The 21497-nt window shown below is 50.0% G+C and overlaps 1 protein-coding gene across 1 annotated transcript in view; it reads right to left on the bottom strand.

The window, feature by feature from the left end:
- The window catches only part of LGR6 (leucine rich repeat containing G protein-coupled receptor 6), a 109397-nt gene that overhangs the window by 50817 nt on the left and 37083 nt on the right, over window positions 1-21497 (bottom strand). Inside the window, exons 2-4 of the mRNA XM_061442810.1 lie at window positions 16660-16731; window positions 7292-7363; window positions 645-716 (exon numbers count right to left, since the gene is read on the bottom strand). Of these exons, the coding sequence (XP_061298794.1) occupies window positions 645-716; window positions 7292-7363; window positions 16660-16731 (216 nt within the window). The remainder of the gene's footprint in view (window positions 1-644; window positions 717-7291; window positions 7364-16659; window positions 16732-21497) is intronic.

The raw sequence follows: 21497 nt of genomic DNA, 5'->3' as shown, positions 1-21497 counted from the left end.
GGTTATACAAGCTGGGCACTTACCAAACAGCCCTTCCCTAAATTCAGGATCTGATTGCAAGTGTGCCCTGACTCAGGAAAACTGCAGCTACTTCAGAGATGTGTGATTTTTAGTGAATACAGTAGGACAAACCTGCTGTGGATATAGTTACTTTAAAGGAAAAGCATGGTTGCAGACTCAGCTTCTTCTCATGGCTAGAAGTGATTTAAAGCATTTCTACCCTGACATAGATACCCTCTATCTGGGTAAAACAGCTCACCTCGCACGTTGACAGATCAGAGCATCCTCTGTGCTCCCTGGCAGGTCCCTGCCCCACTGTGATCCACAGCAGAGGACAGAGCCCTTTTTGGGTGGATATTTTCCAGCATTCCTTGAAATATGCATTGGCGCTGGTGGCCTTTTCATCACAGTGCACACATGGGGAGCTGTAATTTCAACATCCTTTACCAAGACAATGTTCCTTCCTTGAAAACTGCCCTCCTCTCCCTTCTAAGCTAAGTGACAGTAATCTTTGCTTTAATTGGAAAAGAAAAGGAAGAAGGGACAGAACATCCTTGACAAAGGAACTAATGACTCAAGTGCTGGGAAGCCCTGGGGCCCCCAAGGGACTGTGCAGCTCACAGCAGTGATTTTTAATGACTTACAGAGATTGGAGGTTTGGAAGATCTCTCAGTGCCTCTGCAGGGATGCAACTCATCTGATTGTTCTGCAGCATCCTAGAATTAGAAAAAAGAAAACTTTATGTGAAAGAAAAAAGCCAGAACCCTGACACAATACGAAGGATGTCACTGATTGTTTCTGAAGCTGTTCTGGACTCCTGTTGGAAAGCTGGAGGGGTTGGAAAGCACCCTGTTGGTCACTCAGGGCTCTTAAGCAAGCTTAAGGCTGCAGCCCTGGGATCCTGCAGGACAGGGGTACCAGGGGTGAGCTTGGTGGGGGAAGGATGTGACCATAAGGGGGCTTTTCCGCTGCAGTTAGTCCAGAGTGCTTACTACCAGTGCTCCCAGCTGAGTTGTCCATATTAATACTTGTGTAAGAGAATAAACTCCCAGTGTGTGCCAGTGGTGGTTACCTCTGCAGGGTCAATGGAAACTGGCCTGTGGGCAGGATTTTTATCCGACTTGTGGGACAGCTGCAAACACAATGGGTGAGGAACCACTCCATAGCTCTTTGCTAAGGGGCGTTGGGGCACTAGCACAAGTTGAAGCAGTAACTGGAGCTGTTGTGGAAAAACCCAAACCAGCCCAGAAGCTTCAGAGGAGCGGGTGACTGGGGCTGTTGGGCTGAATGGGCAGGACCCAGGAGGACTTCTCAGGAATGGAAGTGAGCATAGGACATGGAGAAGGACCATGGGAAGCTCATCAAGGTGGACAACTTTATACAAAGACCAACCCGACTTCAGGGGCTCTGAGCGCTGTGTATGGGTTTCTCTGTGCAGCTGGGATGTGCTGGAGGGATAAGGCATCCTGGAGCCCAGTGCAGGAGTTCAACAATTTAGGTTTGTTAAAAATCAAGAAGATGCGCAGCTGAACAGAGTGGGGTTTTAGGAAGTGCTGGTGGGGTTTTGGTGGGAAACACACTGGATCTCAGTGGCCCTATGAAATCTGAGCTCAGTGTTTAGAGCTGGTGAGTGGAAGTATCTGGAGACAATAAGCAAAACCCATTGTCGTTCTACTGCTGGATCCTGCTGCCTCCCATCTATTACAAGTCCCTTTTCCAACCAGTAACAGACTGAGAGACTTTCCAGACCACCAGCAGCATGGGCTGGTTCCCAAATGAAGCCAATTTGGCACAGACAAACAATGTGGAAAGCATGCTAAGGCACATGAAAACCAACAAGGTGCTTGGTGACAGCCAGCATGGCTTCACTAAAGGGAAATCCTGCCTGACCAATTTGGTGGCCTTCTGTGATGGGGCTACAGAACTGATGGACAGGGTAGAAGGGTTGATGTCATCATCTACCTGGACTCGTGCAAAGAGTTTGACGCTGTCATGCATGACATCCTTGCCTCTAAATGCAGAGACATGGATTTGATGAGTGAACCCCTTGGATAAAGAATTGGCTGGATGGCTGCATGCAATGTCACTACATACACAGCTCTATGACCACCCTGGCTGGTGCAGTTCCTCAACTGCTGAGTGCCTTTTTCTGTCTTCAGGCAGCTGTATCAATGAGTAAAGTCCTACAGGACTCAGGACTGTGCTTGTTGATGAGCCACTGTCAAATGCAGGATAAGCTAAGAACCTTGATTAAGAGTTCAACACTGTCCCACACAACGTCCTTGTCTCTAAATTGAAGAGACATCAATTTGATGGATGGATCACTCGGTGGATAAAGAACTGGCTGGATGGCTGCACGTGAAGAGTTGTCAATGGCTCAGTGTCCGGCTGGAGACCAGTAATGAGTGGTGTCCCTCAGGGATCGGTGTTGGGACCGCTCTTGTTCAACATCTTTGTCAGTGACATGGCTTCAGTGTGCGCTTGCAGCCCAGAAAGCCAGCTGTATCCTGGGCTGCATCAAAAGGAGCGTGACCAGCAGGTCCAAGGAGGTGATCCTGCCCCTCTGCTCTGCTCTTGTGAGACCTCACCTGGAGCATTGTGTGCAGTTCTGGTGTCCTCAACATAAAAAGGACATGGAACTATTGGAACAAGTCCAGAGGAGGCCATGAGGATGAGCAGGGGCTGGAGCACCTCCTGTATAAAGATAGGCTGAGAAAGTTGGGGCTGTTCAGCCTGGAGAAGAGAAGCTGTGTGGAGACCTCAGAGCAGCTTCCAGTATCTGAAGGGGCCTATAGGGATGCTGGGGAGGGACTCTTCATTAGGGACTGTAGTGATAGGACAAGGGGTAACAGGTTCAAACTGAAACAGGGGAAGTTTAGATTGGATCTAAGGAAGAAGTTCTTTACTGTGAGGGTGGTGAGGCACTGGAATCAGTTGCCCAAAGAAGGTGTGAATGCTCCATCCCTGGCAGTGTTCAAGCCAGATTGGATGGAGGCTTGGGTGCCATGGTTTAGTGTGAGGTGTCCCTGCCCATGGCAGGTGGGTTGGCACTGGATGATCTTAAGGTCCTTTCCAACCCAAACTATTCTATGATTCTATGAATACAGTGAGCAAAGACCACTCAGGCCAGGAAGTGCTCAAAAGCAGGTCTGGATAGTGCACTGCCACCTTTGGTTGGCACTGTTGAGGTGACCATACTGGAGCTTGCAGACACTTCCAGACATGGAAGCGCAACCTGCTACCCACAGCAGCCTGACTGGAACCAGCATAAGTCACAGCTCCTCAGAGGTCATGTTTTATTTTCAGAAGTAGGAGGATTGTTTGTTGGCAGAGACCATGCCTGAACGACCAGAAAAATGCTGGGATCGGGTCCCATCACACCAGCATCCTTGCACAAGACAGTCTTAGCAGACTTACAGCCCTCAGAAGTACAGGCCTGTGCATGATAAAGTGTCCCCATCTTGGGAGGCTGAAGTGACTCAGCCAGCACAGTCAAAGGGCTGTTATTGCTTGAGGCAACTGTGCCTGGAGCTTGTGCATGGGGATTAAAGACATTCCAACCTCTGCACGTTTCTCTTCCCTCCCCATGGGAGCGTCTCTTGGATATACCCCACCATTCCCTTTGTCTCAAAGTTATTTCTGTTCTGCACAGGTAGACATAAGGTCTCTCTGGGGGTTCCTGAAGTGTCCCAAGCCACCTGCAGACCTGCCATCCTGGGGCAACATGGCTTTTTTGGTGGTGTTTTGATGTATGCTCAACGAGCCAGGCTAGACGGTGCTTGCCCTGGACCACACGAGATGCTATGATTGCAGCTCGAGGTGGGAAGAGAAGGAGGGACCAGTGGGGGTGGCCACTGGGTAGAGTCCATCCAGTCGGGAAACGTGGCATGTGCAGAGCAAGGCCATCCTGCCAGGCTCACTCCATCCAACAGGAGCTGGATGGAGACCAGCCGTGGACAGCACTGGGACAGTGTGTGGATGGGAGCAGCTGCAGGCAGCACTGAGTCACCACGCTGGTGCAGGCAGGCTGTGGGCAGCGCTGGGTCTGGATGCTCCACAGGTTCATCAAGGGATGGAGCAGCAGCATGGGCTACCCCAGCTGGCTGCTGTGGATGCAGGGTCTGCAGCCAAAAGGATGCACCCAAGCATTTTGCCCTCCACGTTTTGGGGTAAGGCAGGCTCAGGTTGTGGTTGTACTTGGAGTCTTTCCCTGCGGAGTCTGGTGTGGAACTCCTTCTTGGCTAGTAGGTGCTGCTGCTGCTGCTGCAGCATGTTCAGCCAGGAGAGTAAGAGGCCTGGCAATCCTGCTTGTGCTGCAGAGCATTTGAAGAGGGATAGATGTTCAGGGGTGGGATGTGGCGTTAAGTTGTGGCAGCACAAGCTTAGCCACATTGCCAGCTGGGATGGATGCTTCCTGGCAGATGGAGCTCCATTCAGGGCACTTGGAGGTAAGGGGCATTCAGGCAACTCAAGAGGAGGTCTGGAAGGACAGGCGACTTTCCAGTTTTCCAGAGACTGGAGGCATATTCCAGCTGGAAAGCTCCAAGGCTGGAAGAGCATGGACTAAAGAGTTAATTTTGTAAGGGAAGGACCTTGTCAGAGCAGACAAACCAGCCGATGGCTCTGGTTTCTATTGATCTACTGAAGCACGGACCCAAGAGCATCAGCCTCTGTGGGGAAGGTGTGTGCTGGCCAGCACCCCTGGGAGAGGTGCGCTCCCAATGTCTTTTCACAAAGGAATGTTCCCATCGGCTGAGAAGACCTCAGAGCTGTCATTGCTGCCAGTCTGCACCCACTGAGGGGAGCTGAGGAGGCCACATCTCACCTCGCCTTCGGCTCAAGGCTCGGTGTATGAGGGTCTCGGCATAATCCCTGTGTCACCGCGCTTTGCCGGCGGTGGGGCAGCCCGGCTCCTCGCTTGCCCTCCTTCAAGTCTCCACACAGCTGCCTCCCCGGGTGTACTCCTGCATGGTTTCTGCACAGGCCTATCTCCATGGCCACTTTCCAGGTGGTTTTTGTGCAGGGAAGCAGCTGGAGGAGGCAGAGCCAAGAATCTCATCCTGCTTCCAGTAGCTCTGGGATTCACTGCGAGGGCAGGGAGAGGACCATCTGCACAGGCAGGTTTGTGGAGGAAATCCCAGGGTGTTTCCCATCCTTTCTAAAGCATAAACTAATTCTCTGGAAAGACCGGGAAAGCACCAGGCCCCCTGACAGCCCAAGATGAACGCGAGCGTTTACTCGTGGCCGTGCACATGACCGCAATTAGCACATTAATATTGAGTTATGAAAATTGCTACCATCCCCAACCTGTCTCCATGGGGGACACGCCAGTCACCAGAGGTGAGATCTCTGGTACTGACGTGAGTCAGCTCCTGATTGCCTACAGGCTTCAGCTGGTCATGTTTGGGGCAGCTATTCCCAACTCCAGCCATGCCTGTGACTGTCAACCCTCAGGCAACCTCTGACAGAGCATCCACAGCTCTAGATGTAAACTGTCCCTGGTGCCACCTGCTCCAAAACCTGCCAGTCCTGTTTCAGATATGGAGCACATGTATTTCCTTCCTTATTGCAGCAGCTGCTTGTCCTTAAAGGCTTGTGTTTGTCCTCATTCACTTCTCGTTCAGGTTAAGTAACCTCAGTTCCCTCGTTATTCCTTTAGGTCATCACCAGACCCCTGATCCTTCTCACTGTTTTTGAATGAAGCACTTTGGTTTTCTTCACTGGGCTGCAGGACCCAGTGCCATCCCTCCAGCACACCTCGGACACAAGAACAAACCCATGTGCAGGACCAGGAGCCCCAGAAGTTGTGCTGGTCCTCCTGTGAAGTTGTCCACTTGGATGCTTCCCCATTGCAGTGAGCACCTGTGGGATTGATGGGATTGACCACTGGGGCTTACACTGCTCCACACAAGTGTGGAAGACCAGGGATGATGACCATGGACCCACACAGTTCACACCTCTCCCACCTGCCCCACGACCTCCACTGGTGAAGCTCCTCTCAGAGGGATCCCAGCAGCTTTGCGCCCAGTGGGAACTGGCTCAGTGCATCAGTGAGGAAGCTCGTGGTGCTCTGTGGTCCCTGCACTTGGCCTGTGTCCATGCAGAGCAGGTCACCAGGGAAGGTGAAGAGAGGTCTTGAGGACGGCAGGATGGTGGGAGCGGGGTACAAGGTGATTAGAGGCAAATGAGGAGTTGATGGAGCAGGGATCTGAGGCTGCCAGTGTGTAAGGCCCAGAATGCCCTCTGCATGCACCAAGACATGAGGCTATTTGTGCTGCCCATGGATCAGTTTTACACAGGAGATGCAGGAGGAGGGCATGGGCAGAGGGCTCATTTTCAATCACGCCCAGCCCTGCCTTGCCCCACTGGTGAGGAGTGGTGATGAGGGTGTCCTGAAGCATGAGGACACCGATTTCAGCTCTCACAAGACAGCCTTGAGCAAGCTTCTCCATCCAACCATTTCCCAGCTGGAAATGCTCTAAGCCTTCAAGTCTTTCTTTACAACAGGGTCACTGGTGAATGTGCTGTTGCATTGTGGTGGAGTGTGTTGGGTGGCAGGACAGAGCAAGTGTGCTGCTCCCCTTTCTGCAACCCGTGCTGCCTCCAGAAGGGAGGCACTGCTCTAGTACTCTGCATCAGGAGTTACCTGGGCCTGACACAAATAGGAATTGATCAAAAGCGGCTTTAAAAGCTCCTGCGTTCCTGAAGGAGAAAGTTCCTCTTGTTGAAATTGGGTGGGAGAGCTGCGGTTTTTCCTCAGTTCCTTTGATTTGTTGCCTAATGCAGGGGATGGATAAATCTCTAAGCCCTGAGATTTAGGGCAGGATTCATACTTTACATCTTCAGAAGACGTAGTAAACAGCCCTATGCTCTCTAATCCTGGAAGCAGGTTTGTACCTGCTCGCTCTGTATAAACTGGACCAGCTACAACAATTTCACATTGTGGCTGAGTTCAAAACATCCCCTTGGGGATGAAATGTTTATTGCAGGAGATTTTTAAGATGGTTCTTAAAGGGAGAAATGGATTCTCACCTCACTACCCTGCACAGACCCTGTGGGACTGTCATATGGATGCAAAACCACTGTGACTGCATGAGTGGTGAGACAACCTGGCCCATAGGAAAATACTTGCTGGTAGCCCTTGTCGCTTAGACTTTCCCCATTCTATAGGCAGAGGGTGGGTGGCTTGCCCACAGTGACAAGGAAGCTTTCATCTACCAAGGCTGGCGGCTACCAGGGGCTGGGGAGGTGGTGGCAATGGTGGCTCTGCAGAAGGGAGGGAGTTACTTACAGGATCTTGAGGCTGTAGAGGCCAGAGAAAGCTTCCCCTGGGATCCTGGAGATCTGGTTTCCAGAGAGGCGTCTGCAGTGGAGAGAAGAGCCAGCAACGTGTCAGCATCCTTGTAATGACAGTCCCTTGTCTGCAGAGGCTTAACGATTCATTCATCCTGCCACAGCTCCCGTGGCGGGGAGGCTGCAGCACCTGCAAGCTGAGCCATGGTCACACGCTTGGGGAGCCTTGGCCTTTCATTCCCTTACAGCTGGGGAACGGGCAAAGGAAATAATGGCTTGTTAGCCCTGCCAGACCTGAATCCAGCTTCCAGTGACAGCCCACAGCTCGAGTCATTCCCTGGATACCTGCAGAGGACCCCACTCCATCTTACAGCACAGGCTGTCTGTGAGAGGGACCTCTGCTCGAGGGCATGGACCAACCTACGGACCCTGCTCTATGCCAGGCACCTGACAGTGAGGGTGGGACAGGGGAAGAACCGCTTTCTGCTCTCTCATGCATGCTCATGAGAGGATGTCCCTAAATCATGGACCCTTTTCTGTGCCCTTTGTCCGCATGCGGCCTGTGTCCGCATCCTGCAGGTCCTCCTTTGTCCTGTCCATCAAAGCTCAATGCCACTTAATTTTCTTGTACTCCCTCATTCCCAGCTCTGCTTTGACCTGTGTAGTCACAGCTAAGGCCCAGTTCCTCCAGCACATGAGTTTGGTATCACTGCTGTGAGGGGAGACAGGGGAAGGGGCTGGAGATGGGGAATACTGTGTAGTACCACAGTAGAGCCAGCTCATCTGTCCAAAGCCAGACAGTGGTTCTTGAGCAAGTTACAGCTGCAGGTAACTGCAAAGGGAAGACAAGGATAGGGACAATGCAGCTGGGGAAGGCTGATGGATGAGGATGAATGTGAAGGGATGAGAAAGGAAGGTAAAGTGAAAAGCAGAATCACAAAGTGGAACCAACAGAGGGGGCAGAACAAAGAGCAAGGGACGATGTTCAGAACTGGCTGAAAGAATTTGTCCACGGAAACCTGTGGGATTCACCATTGTACAGCATCACCCGATGAGAGCACCCAGGTGTTAGCAAGGCCCAGAGCAGGCTGGGGCATTAGCAAGGATTTGGAATTTTTACTGACATTGGAAACTGCATCACTGTTACCATCACTTTCACTGATGTCCATGGCTCGAGCCTCGGCTTGACCTAAGGAGAATCTTCTCTTGTTTCTCCAGTGAGGAGACATGGACCAAGTCCTAGTGCCCACAGGTTAGAAATCATGAAAACAGGTTTAACAACCTATTAAGACCCCAAATTGCTACTGCATTTGTGTTTTACTATCTGAGCCTCAAGCGGTCAAACAAAGGCCAAGGTTGGACTTCTCCATGGTCACAGGTAAGAAACCTGTTGCCCACTTGACTTGCCTCTCCCCGAAGGAGACAGTGAGCATCATTTGTGACCAGACTCATCTTCAGCCAGTCCAAAGCAGGCCCGAGAGGTTGGGCACAGATGCTGGCAAGCTTTTTATATTCATTTAGCATTGACAAAGCTCGTTCCTTTTTACACCTTTTGCTTGTGAAGGAGGCAGGTGTCGAGGCTGAGCAGGGTCCCCCAGGCTGGATGCAATGAGGACATGGGGAGGATGTGGGCTGTTCTGGGAGCCGCACTGCCCGGTGGCAGAGCAGACGTGTGTGGGTGCCCAAGCCCTCTCCCTCCCTGTCTCTCCCCTCCAGAATCTAAGGAAAATTGCTCCCGTAATTAGGCCTCTGACAGCATAAACAGCACAGGGTCGTCCCTTTAATGTGTGTGAGCAGGTTGTAACCTGCCTCCCTGCAGTATGCGAGCTGCCTGGCAGGCTGGGCTATTTGTCACTTGGGGGCTGTGATTTGGGGTAATTGCTCCTTTTGATTGCTGATTTCCACATGGGAGGGAGTGCTGTCCGGAGGGCTGGGGTGCTCACCCAGAGGGGAGGTGCTCCAGTGCAGCATCCTCAGCCTGCTCCCAGCATCCATCCTACCAGGCTGTGCTTGCTCAGTGAGGGGCTGGCTGTCCTCACCTCCCTGCAGCTCCTACCTGCCCCCATGCCTTAGCTGGCAGCAGTCTACAAGTATTCACTGTTAAATGTGCCTCTTGACTTGTTTCCTGGCAGCTCTGCACCTTTATGTTCACTTTCCTGGGTGTGTTTGTGTGTTTGATAAATGGATCTGGGACCTTCAGGATTAGCAGGAACGGAGTGTGGAGCTTGGGGAGCCCAGGCTGGGGCTCCTGGTCTCAGAACAGGGTGGCAGGAAGCCCCATGTGCTGGTGGGACCATGCTGAACCAGCTTGTGGCATGTCAGCACCAAGGGCAAAACAGAACATGAGGGGAAAACCCCCGCTGTCTGTGGGAGATGCCCTAGTTTCAATGGGCACCATCTCTGAGTGAATTCAGAGGCACACGGCATCGCCCAGCCCCAGGAGTTAGGTCTCTTTTAGGACAGACAGATTCAGTCCAGCTGCATGTCCTGCTGTGAAATAGGGCTGGGAGAAAGGGAAATCTCTGGACTTAAAGTGACCGACGGAAGAAGAAGGAGAGAAGGGGCAGGTGGAAGGGGAGGGTGGGAGCTGGCTCTGGCTGGCTTGCTCTGGAAAGCTCCTGTGTTCAGTGGATTTCAGATTCTGCTCTCCCCCCACCTTCCCCACTGCCGTGATTTCTGGGAAGGTTCCTCCAGGCTTTGATCTGCGTTCCCAATACACTCCAAGTTGGAACAAACTCATGGTTTACCACCTCATGGTTGCTGCAGTTCAGTTACCACAGGCTCCCACCCCCTCCTGTATCTTGGGCTTGTTGGTCATGCTACAACTTCCATGGCACACCCAAAGGCTGTTTGTTGGGCATGATCGCTCATGTCATGTGCTCAGGCAACACGATGATGCTCTTATCATTCACATTAGGAGGCAGGAACTTTGCCCATTGGCAGGACAGGACAAACATGTGTGTCCATATTCCAGTGGAATTTTCCCCGTGCCAGATCTTTATTGGGCATGTCAGCCTCCCCCTTTGATCTTCTGCTCCGGTTCATTTCTCAAGTACTAACGCTGTCAAGGCAGAATCTGTGCCCAGTTACTCCATGCTTCTGTCTAAACAGTGTCATCGTGCCAAGGCTGTGCCATCCCCTGGGCACACAGGGGACAAGGGCTCTGTGTTCTGCTTGAGCGTGTCCTTGTGCTGGTGCAAAAGAGGAATGAAGCTGATTTAAGTCATACAAGAAAACGTCGGATGTTTGAGGAAAAAGCCAGGCTTGAACTCTCCCTCCCCTTACAGGAATCTGCAGCTTGTCCTAGTCTGGTATCACCTGGAGGTGTCTCTAACGTGCTCCTTGCTTCCTTGCTCCATCCCTGAGGACAACACTACGCAGGCCTGTTTCTAATTCTGCTCCCTGTACCCCCATCAAATGCCTGTTCCAACTCGATAGATTGATGGCATTCGTTTCTTTTGTTTATGGTTCTCAAGCCAGTTTTCAACCCACATGAATGTTCGCATGCAAGCTAGTTTGGATTCATTTGCCAAGACACAGCTCCTTAATGAACAACCCAACGCAGGACACTGAATGCCTTCACTCCATTCCCTTATACTATAAATTGTCAAGTTTTTCAGGGGGTATTTGTTAGTTCCAAACCTTCAGAGCAGTTTTGACCCTTGGCTCTATTCTGTGTGCCCCTATTGGGATACCCCAGAATAGTTAGTATTTGGAAGGCAATTTTCAGGAAAACTGGGGCCAGCTACCCTCACTTGCAAGGATTTTTCAGTCGCTGCACATGAACCCCAGCCCAAATGGAGTAAAAAAAGAGCTGAAATCTCTACATTTTCACTACATTTTGAATCTGCAATAACTTGGCTCCAGTTTTCAGTGTTCATGATGGAGAACCTCTTAGAAGCCCCTGTCTCCTGTCCCCACCTGCAGCTTAACCAAGGTCTGCCTCCATGCCTTGCCAGGGATGACCTTTGAAAGGCTTCCTTAGAGGAATTATCCTTGAACCCTCTCTGTGCTTTTGCCCACCCACTGAATTGATGACCAGTGCTGCCCTCTGCCAAAGATCGATGTCAACCAGGAGGACAAAAGTCCTGGATGAACCAGGGCTAGACCAAGTTGCATCCTGGGGCCTTCTCAGAAACAGGATGTAGGCAGCATCCTGCAGGAACCATGGAGTCCAAGCAAGCAGGGAGCTGCAGCTCCTCACCCACAGCCGTCTGGAAATGGAGAGCTGCGTCAGGCGATGCTGCCTCCAAATTTCAGCATGGCAAAGCAAGGTCATGGCTCTAAAAGCATTTGTCTCTTTACCATAGACCTCTCCAGGCTGCTCTGTCATGGAAACCAACCAAAGCTGCTCTGCTAGGAGTCCCCAACTCCAGAGATGCTATTGCACTGCTCCAGGGAAGGCTTTTCGCCATGGTGCTAGCACGCTTGAGCATTGCCTATGAATGTCAGCACCCTTTACACAGCAGAGCTATCACTGCTGAAGGAGTCATGCCCCAAGGCCAGCATTACTGCCACGCTGCCTCTTTCAAGCACGAGATTTCCTTGGGGTGAGACCCTGTGCGGGACAATACCCCCAAAGGTGGATGCTTTGGGTGTTTAGGAGCTGATGTGGGTGCTCCGACACCAGGCACGGGAACACCACAGTGGTGCTGGTGCTCTGTGACCCGTGATGGCTCCACTGGTCCTTGCACCCGCATGGTAAGAGGCATGAGAAGGGGCTCCTTTCTTGGTGCAAGGGAGAAGAGGGCTGCTCTGTTCCCAGCACACATGCTTGCATTTTGCTTTGCTTTATGCCCTTTCTTCCCCTCCAGTCCCTTCGGTTGCAAGAGCTGCCTGAGAAAGGGAACAGCCTGCAAGGGGAGGCCACGGTGTGGGTCCTGAGCCTGCTGTGCCTGCGCTGATGCAGAGGCACGGCACTCCCCGTGATGCTGAGTACCTCTGCCCTGGGGGCCTGAGAAGAGGCAGGTGAAAGAGCCAGTGGCTGGGAAGGGGTCTGATCTTGCCGCTGTGCCCTGAAGCAAGAGGTGAATGGCAATGAACACCTGCCTTTGGCTGCAGTTTCTCTTCTTGGCACCAAGTGCTCTTGTTTGGATTCAAAGCGAGGTAACAAAGCCCTTGCCGGCAAACACATTTCAACATGTTATTATTCCCAGGCTGGCTTTCAAGATCCTCTTTCTATTCCTTCTGTACTGATTGCTCTTGTTTCTCTTGGCTCCCAGCTCTGGCTTTTCAGGCTTCATTAACTGGAATTTATTAGCAACTTTAAACAATCTTCCTGCTGCCAAAAAGAGAGAAAGAAAGAGAAGAAGGGGGAAAAATAGAGAAAGAAACAAAGAGGAGACACACTAAACTCCGGCCTCCTCCCTGCCTGTGTGAGGCCCAACTCTGAATGAACACCTCTGTCAATGGAAGTTTCCTTTGAAGAGCAGGACGGGTGAGTGCCTGGGCTGAGATTGCGTCTGCTTCCAGCACAGCCTCTCGTGTCTCCACTTTTTCCCTGCTGGAGCTGGAGGCTGGTGGTGACAGAGGAGAGCGCAGACTGATGGAGACCCATTGGAGAGGAGTCCATGGTGTTGTGGGATCTTCAAAGCCATCTGAGATTGGAGAATCTGGTCTCTTGGCACCCTCCAAGCACGAGTGCTAATTGCATCCGCAAGACCTTCCTAAGCAGCTTGCAGTAAAAACTAATGACTAACAGGTCCTGGCACACCTGAGAGGCCCATTCTCATTGCTGAATGGATGGGTAAATAGAGGCACTGGCAGGGAAAATCACTTCACCAGGACCACACATTGAGCAAGCAGCTTGAGCTGCAGCACTCCTCTTGCCCTCCTCTGTTGACTCTAATCCCTTGTGGGACATGGCTGTTCGGTCTCCTGAGGGGATCTGAGACAATGCGGGAATGTCCTGTGGGACACAGCCCAGCTGGACATCATGGTGTGGCTTGGGTGATCCGTTTGCTGTCCTCAAAACCCTCATGTGCCACCCTGCTCTCACTTGTTCTTTGCATGCCCGCACCCAGCAGACAATTAACACACTACGGGCTCAGGTGGATCCAGCAACCCGGATTCGCAGTGCTCCATGCAGCTGGAAGGATGTGCAATGGGGCACATTTGTCCTCAGTGTCCATGGGACACGTGCATTATCTTTTTTGCAGCTTCCTTTCCTCTTTCCATTATTCCTGTTCTTTGGTTGAACCCCAGCTCCATGCACAAGCTGAGCCTTCATCTAGCGGCTCTCTGAAGTTCATGAAGTTTCATCTCCATGGGGAGCCTGAGATGATGCTAAATCAGAGGCACAGAAAGAGGAGGCATCGTAAAAGGTGTGAAACACCAGCTCTCCTCCAAGCTGCTGTGACCCTGGGCTACTGGGACTAGATCTAACAAGAGAGGAGATTGGCAGAAGCAGAGCATGAGAGGGAAACTATGAGGAGCTTGTGGAGGAGGCAGAGGAACATGGACTTCCTCTGACTGTCAAAGAAGATGAGTTTTACAGACCACATTCACATGTGTTCAAGGCTGTCAGGAATTTCTAGGATGTTTCGGAGTGTTAGACCAAGGTAAAAATGTCCCAAAGACGTAAGAATTTCCAGAGGACCTGAAAAGAAGACTTAAAAATATGTGTTGAATTTGGCAAATATTTTTGGCTGAGAAACCTGTGATTTTTCTTTTTTTTTCAGAAGGTTCAAGCATCTTTTTTAAGGCATCTTTGCAATAAACCAAGTATCATTTGGGATACCATTTACTTGTCAAGTTTGGCAGGTGGACAGGCAGGCCTTCCTCCTCCTTAGGAGGTACTAACACTGAGATACCTGGATTGCCCCTCATTGCTTAGCTTTCTGGTCTTCACTCACTTTGCGTGCCTCAGCATGGGCAGTTCTTCCGTGGGGAAGCAGACAGAAGGCTTGGTCTCATGTGCTACATGTCACCCCAGTAGACTTAAGGAAATATGTTCTGCATAGATGAAATCTGCAGAGATTTGAGCTCTTAAACCTGAACAAACTTCTATTGAGGATGTGTAAACAGGCAGGATTTGCTTGCTTGATTCTTGTGCACATCCTGGCACAGAGTGTGATCCCATCCTGAATGTCATGGTCCTGATGTAATGTTTTGGGATGAAAGTCTGGTAAAGATAGAAGTGAAAAGAGCAGGGGAAATGCCAGGCATGTTGCATTACTGGTTGATGACAGCCCTATGAATAATGTACACAGTGTCCCTGTCTGGATGCTGTTGAAAGAATCACTTTAAATTCCTGATAGTGTATAAAAAGCCTTCCTTGCTTGGTTTCATATAAATTGCTTGATTTCCATAAATAGGATTACTGTCTTATTGATGTCAAATTCAAGCAGGAACTTGGCTATACATAGACATATAATGCTCCGTTTTCCATTTCTTTTCCTACCCATGATATTTTTTCCTAGTCAAAATACCTTCGCTTTCCAAATGACGACTTGTGGCATTTTGAACCTCTAGTAAAATGTTCTCTAACAACTTCCAATTATTTTTCAGATTTTCCTGTTTAAAGTTTTTCTTTTCATCTGTTTCATTCCTAATTATTTTTGGCTGTGGGAAGCTGGCTCTTTTGGAGCCTATGAATATTTATTCATTGCTGGTTGAGACTGTTCTGTTTTGTACCTGACGTGTAATCAGGACACAGTTGCTTGCAGCAAGACAAGAGTTAATTGTCCACGAAAGAGTATGGTCTCTGTGTATGAAAAGCTGTACTACCCCCACTTAATGCTTTGGGTGTCCACACTTCAATGCAGATACTGACAAAAAGGGGAAGAGAAAGGCTGCAAGGTGGATGTGAGGTCCTGAAAAATCCACCTCTGGGCACAGCTTGAGCTCCAAAGCTAAAGAAGGGTAAAAGGTTACTCCTGGTCAGTCTGTAAATGCCTAATGGGGGGGGGAGATTGCGTAGCTCAGGTCCTTACAGGTCTGGTGAATAGGAACGACAGACAGATGAAGAAGAGCTGCAAAACAAAACCCCATGGTATGGTTTGGTAATGATGAGATTTGAGCCATTATGGGAATAACAACCAGTGGCATCTGGTCCAGCCTCGTTAGTCAAGACTGAATGCTCAGAGGAGTAAGCTTGTCTTTGCATCTGTGTGTCTACATAAGTATGTAGAGTCACCTGCAAACTCTAAATGCACAGATGGGACTTCCTGCTCGCAGCAGTGGTGCCTGGGCATGGCACATCACCATGCAGCAAAGAGGCCCATGTCAGCAAGGGGTTAGGCAGGTCACCGCAACCTGTCCATATCACTGCCATTATGCTCTAGTGCTGCATGCTGATGATTCAGGGTCGCTCCACTGCAGAACATATGGCCAAGAACATCTGGGAAGTGAAACTGCCTCCTTCCAAAGTGCTGCAAACACCTATTCTGTAGGAAATTCTGACATTCTGGAAAACACCATTTTTGTAATGTTTATGTAGTGTATGGCGGTGGCTGCAAGAAGTGACTAGGTGAAGTGTTTCATTTAGACGGGTTAAGCTGTAGCGTGTTATATATAGAGAGTAACTTCGCAATACATAGATCAAATGCAGCATTAATATTAGTATTTCACTAAATGTGAAAAATGTGTTTTCAAGAAACTGTGTTTCTGAACAGAAGCTGTTGCATTGAACGGAGCAACAACTTGAGAATAACACCTGGAGGCATTTCTCATGGTCAAATTAAATAAGACCATACAGGAGCAATTTACCCAGGCAGAAATGGCCAACCTAAATATTCTGCCCCCCCCCCCCCCCTTCCCATTTTTGGGGCTCCCAAGGGATTCCAGTGGTTTCTAAGTGTTTTTTCCCACTTTCAGACGTGGGGTCCCTCCTTCACCGACACAGCCACACGCCAGCGCGTGGGGACTGCGAGTGCTGTGTATGAGTGCGCCTGCTCAAGCTGCAGCACACACTGATGCCCAATGGAACATCTCAGCCTCTGGGGCAAACGTTTTTTACTTCAATTGCTCAGGCTTATTGCCATCCAAACAGCAATGTGCCCACGAGCTCTTGCGTCTGTGGATGGCAGGAGGCTGAGACTGGCCCCTGTATTCAGAAGGATGAATAAAGCTCCCTGTTTGCTGTCTCTGCTCTGGGGTACGCTGTTGATTATTGCATAATGGATTGGGTCCTGTTTCATTTTGCCTCTTGGCACATTGACCATCTCAGCCTAAAGGTAATGACCGCAGTCAAAGCCCTAAGCTAGAGTAGCAAAACCCCCCTGTTCTGGTGTGCAGCCTTCCTCCACCTCATCCAGTAGCCACAGTGACAACACTTGGGGTCTCTACCGGAGCCACAGGCACCCTCTCCGTGTCCCCTGGACCACCCCAACAGAGCTCTGCCTGCTGCGGCTGCTCCATACTTACAGCTCCTCCAGGAAGCGCAGGTGACGGAGAGTCCTGGGCTGCAGCTGGCTGATGTTGTTCATGCTCAGATCTCTAGTGGGGAGGAAAAACAGAAGTCTCTGGTCAGTCACAGAATACCCCCCAATGCCAGGCTCTGTGGCCCCTGCAAATGGGATTTCAGCATCAGTTTTATCACAGCTCAGGCTCTGACTGCAGAGGGATGGAGAGCAGTAACCAGAGAGACCCTTGCTCTTCCAGGGTGCTCTGCCAGAGCTTCTCCAAGTTATGGAGCAAGTTACCACCTTTCTTAACACCACAAGCAGTATTAGTGGGATTGGTGGACACAGGTCACACCTAGGGAGGGTATAAAGCCTTCCTTTACAGCTTCTCTGGAGAGGTGCCCTGTAAAAAAACCAAGTGGTTTCATGAGCCCTACTTGCAGCTACTCCTGCCAGAGATTGGTTTTGGGTTTCTTCTTTCTGTATAACTTTCTCCTTTCCAGAGATTGGGAAAATCCCCCAAAAGACCTTTCAGAACTCAAAATTCTTTTTGCAGAATGAATGCAAAAATACAGTTATTTTCTGCAGTGTTCTGTGTGCAATGAAACGTTCGGTAGCTGGATGATCCTGGGATACAAGAGAAGGGTTAACATAGCGTTTTGTGCTGCTTCTATTTTTATTTTTAAATCCCTAAGGGCAGTTGCTACTTAGCACCCATTAAAACATCTTCTTTCCTACATCAAAGTGTCTCCTGTTTATGCTGTAATGAATCAGTCTGATGTTTTGACATGTTGTGAAACAATGCAAAAATAACGAAAAATAACGTAAAATGAAAGGCTACAGAACAAAACATGGATCTGAAACATTTAATCTCCTTGAAACTCCAAGGCATATTCCATACGTTGCCTTCTGCTCTAGGGAATACTCTTTGCTCACCACAGGAGATGCTTTTCAAACCTCATTAAACCACATTTTGGATGCCCAGGCCTGATGGGGACCCCTTCACCCCTAGGTGGGCAGGGGTTGCAGGGATGCGCAGCCCCTCAGCATGAGTCCTACCCAGCAGCATGGCAGTATGTGGCTGGTGATAATGGGGAGGTCAAAGATGTTTTGACCCCTTCTCTTCTCCCTCTTGATCCATACCCTAAAGAGGAACTAAACACATTGTTTTCTGAAGAAATCTTCCAAAAGGCAGAGGAGAAATACCATTATCCCATCACTCTGACAGCCTCACAGCTCCACCTCACATGGCTTTTCTTCACATCATAGAGTTACAGAATGGTTAGGGTTGGGAAATGCCCTGATCCCTTCTCTCTCACCCTCTTGCACTCCTGGGGCTCCAGGCCATGGCCAGGTCTGAGGGAAGGGGCTCTCTTCCATCATCTCTTGGGGCAGTGAAGAAAAACCCAGCCCTGGTTTCCAGAGCTCTTGCACGAGTAACATTTTGGGTCATTTTATTTAAAACTCACTGACATTTCGGCTGCTTGGATGCTCTGGTGCTTTGCAGTCCTGCAGGACTCGAGTGCAACCTGTCCACACTCACTGACACAGGACTGAGAAGGGGAGGCTCATAGTGCAAACCTCTGCTAGCTAAGGGACAGTGAGGCAAGTATGGTGCCATGTCCCCATGGTATCAGGACAACACGGAGGGGATGGTGCGAGGACAGATGGTGTGAAGTGATAATGAGCTCCTCCAAGGGCTGGAAATCAACTCCCTGAGAGCAGTCCTGGGTGCAATGATTTTGCTGGCCACAAAAGGATGAGATGTTTCTCCACAGGTGAGACCTCACCTGGAGCATTGTGTGCAGTTCTGGTGTCCTCAACATAAAAAGGACATGGAACTGTTGGTACAAGTCCAGAGGAGGCCACCAGGATGAGCAGGGGCTGGAGCACCTCCTGTGTGGAGACAGGCTGAGAAAGTTGGGGCTGTTCAGCCTGGAGAAGAGAAGCTGCGTGGAGACCTCAGAGCAGCTTCCAGTGTCTGAAGGGGGCTACAAGGATGTTGGAGAGGGACTCTTCATTAGGGACTGTAGTGATAGGACAAGGGGTGATGGGTTCAAACTGAAACAGGGGAAGTTTAGATTGGATCTAAGGAGGAAGTTCTTTCTTGTGAGGGTGGTGAGGCACTGGAGTGGGTTGCCCAGGGAGGTTGTGAATGCTCCATCCCTGGCAGTGTTCAAGACCAGGTTGGACAGAGCCTTGGGTGCCATGGTTTAGTGTGAGGTGTCCTTGCCAATGGCAGGGGGGTTGGAACTGGATGATCTTGAGGTCCTTTCCAACCCTAACTATTCTATGATTCTATGATTGTGTGAAAGCTGAGGCACAGGATTCCTGCCTGCAGTGTTGTGGGAGTAAATATTTGTCTTATTACTCACGTAAAGATGTTGTTGACTTGTTGCTGTGTTTTCCCAAGCTCATGCTTTTCCTCTTAGTAAAGTTGCTTGCATTATGTACATCCCCAGTGCATGCAAGAGTGGAAATGCTTCCTGTCAGCATAATCAGAGAAGCTATTTATCTCTTTGAGTGGCTGGGGGTGGTTACTTCAGCCAGACACTTTCAGTTAAGTTTAAAAGGAACCCACGGCATTTGAACCTTGTTGGATTTGGTTTTGGTTTTTTTCAGCACCAGCTGGCAGAAAGATCAGGGATGCATGGACTGAACAGATGAGGGACTCCTCTGACCTTTCTCAGCTCTGTCAATGACTGACTCTGCAGAACAGCTCTCCCTTTTGAGTCTCTAGCATCCAGTGGAGTCAACCAACTGCTGGGTCACTCATATCTAAGCATGGCTATTGCCCTTTACATTGAAGAAACCACTATAAAGATGGGGACCAACCCATAACAGATATTACAGAAATGCATAATTCAGATCCCAAAGTCCTTTAAAACTCCAGAAGAAACTGGAAAAGAGGACACAGGGTGCTGCAGCTTCATCCATGCTTGCAATGTAGGACCAGCAGAGCAACTGTCCAGATTCTTGCCTTCTAGTTCATGGGACCAGACTGCATTGGTTCACTGAGACAAGCCATCCCTCTCCTGGCCTAGAACTCCTGTGTTCCTCTTTCCCCAGTCACTGGCCTGTCTGTCCTGTCTGTAAGCTATCAAGCTAAAAAGGAAACCTGCTGTCAAATGATTTTGCATGGCTGTGGTCTGCAATGCTGACAGTAAAGCAAACTGCTGCTGGAACTGAAACTCTCTTCTGGTATCACCCCCATTTACCCAGGAAGCAATGTTTTTTAAGGACTCTTGCATTAGGTGTTGAAATCACGTCTGCTTTCAAATGGCACTGCACCAAAGCCGTCACAGCTTATAATTACTGTGATTTAACATCCCCCCTTCCCCAAATAATTCTAAACATTTATCGTAAGCATTTCTAACTTGTACCTGCAGGAAAACTGAGACACAGTTCATGGAAACTGAGCTCATGTGATTCAGCCTCAGACCTTACAACTCCCCTGGCCCTCGAGGGGTTCCTTAAATTATTTGCTTTGATGTCGCCTTCTTTCATGAACAACCTCTGATTATTCACTGATTAGCTGATGTTTCTTACCAAAAACTGAAGTGATACACACCACGCTTTGGGTACCCCGGCAGGACGCCTGCCATGCTCACTACCAGTGCTGTGAGATGCTCACCACAGTGTTTTAGTTCAGGGATAATATGAGCTTTAAAGATCAGAGGAATTTCTCTTTGGCATAATTGCTCAGGCGGGTGGGATGCAGGCTGTGCTCTGAAACACGCAGCCATGGATGTCCCTGTGGAGAGCAGCACAGTCCCTGCCAGCAGACTCAGCTCTGGTGAATTCACCTGTGGGACCTTGCAGAAGTGCATGTTCCCAGGTCAAAACCTCAGGTTTCTGTGCTACAATATGTGGGTCTGCATGAAGGGCACTCTGTGATGCTTGCCCAAAGTAGCCCTAAGCAATAGCCCCAAAGATACCTCTAGGGAGAGAGGGATTGATGTTTCACACAAAACTGGGGAGACATGAACCTTGCCTGTGACTCCCAAAGCTCTCCCCATATTATAAGCAAAATGTTTCCCCACAGATGCACTCTAATGTGAGTTAATACCAGAAGTCAGCAGACTTAAAGCAAACCAGGTTGAAACCACAGCAGAGTAGCACAACGAGACTGTGGCTGCTCAGGCAGGAGGGCTCGAAGGTGAAACCTGCAGTGATCCAGTTTTGGCTAAGGCCAAGCCCATCTCCCTCAGAGCCCGATGTGCATCTGGGTCATGATCTGCAAATCACACATGACTGGCAGAGAGTTGGTGCTCTCCATCACGGGACTTGGAGATTTCCTACAGAAAGAGCAGCTCCCAGCTGTGGCTGGGAGAAGACATTCCCCAGCCATCTCCCTCTGTGCCCCAAAGGGGCAGAAAGTCTGGACACCAGCTTCTGCCCCCGAGGTGCTCCCCATGGGTGCCTCTGTCACTCAGCATGATGAGAAGCCTGTGTCCTCCTTCTTCAAGAGCAGGGGGAAGTAGCTGCCTTCAAGTCGATCTTTGAGCTACAAGATCTCTGCAAGCTCAGGGTATGTTTTAAGGGGAAGACTTCAAGGAATCAGCAACGGGTACTCTATGGGCTTTTGGTTTCTTTCATACCACAGAGAAATCCCCTGTATGTGGCAATGGCTGGAATTGATGACAGACATTGCCCGAGCCACTGGGCAGGACTTGCAGTACTTAGGGAAACGGACCTTGTGCTCCCCTTTTGTACAGAGGCATGGGCATTCCAGAGAACAGATCTGACTGCTGGCTTCAGGTTTGGAACCTACAGGAAGCTACTCAGAATCTCAAATGGTGACAACCTTCTCAAGCCCTAAGTTGCTCCACTAAATGGATATCAACATGATTTTCAAGA

Source organism: Pezoporus flaviventris, unplaced genomic scaffold (genome assembly GCF_033815535.1).
Source record: "Pezoporus flaviventris isolate CSIRO_AGI_PZ_B2104156 unplaced genomic scaffold, CSIRO_AGI_Pfla_v1 ptg000253l, whole genome shotgun sequence".
In the NCBI taxonomy this organism is placed as follows: Eukaryota; Metazoa; Chordata; class Aves; order Psittaciformes; family Psittacidae; genus Pezoporus; species Pezoporus flaviventris.
This window is presented reverse-complemented; position numbering and strand designations above follow the sequence as displayed.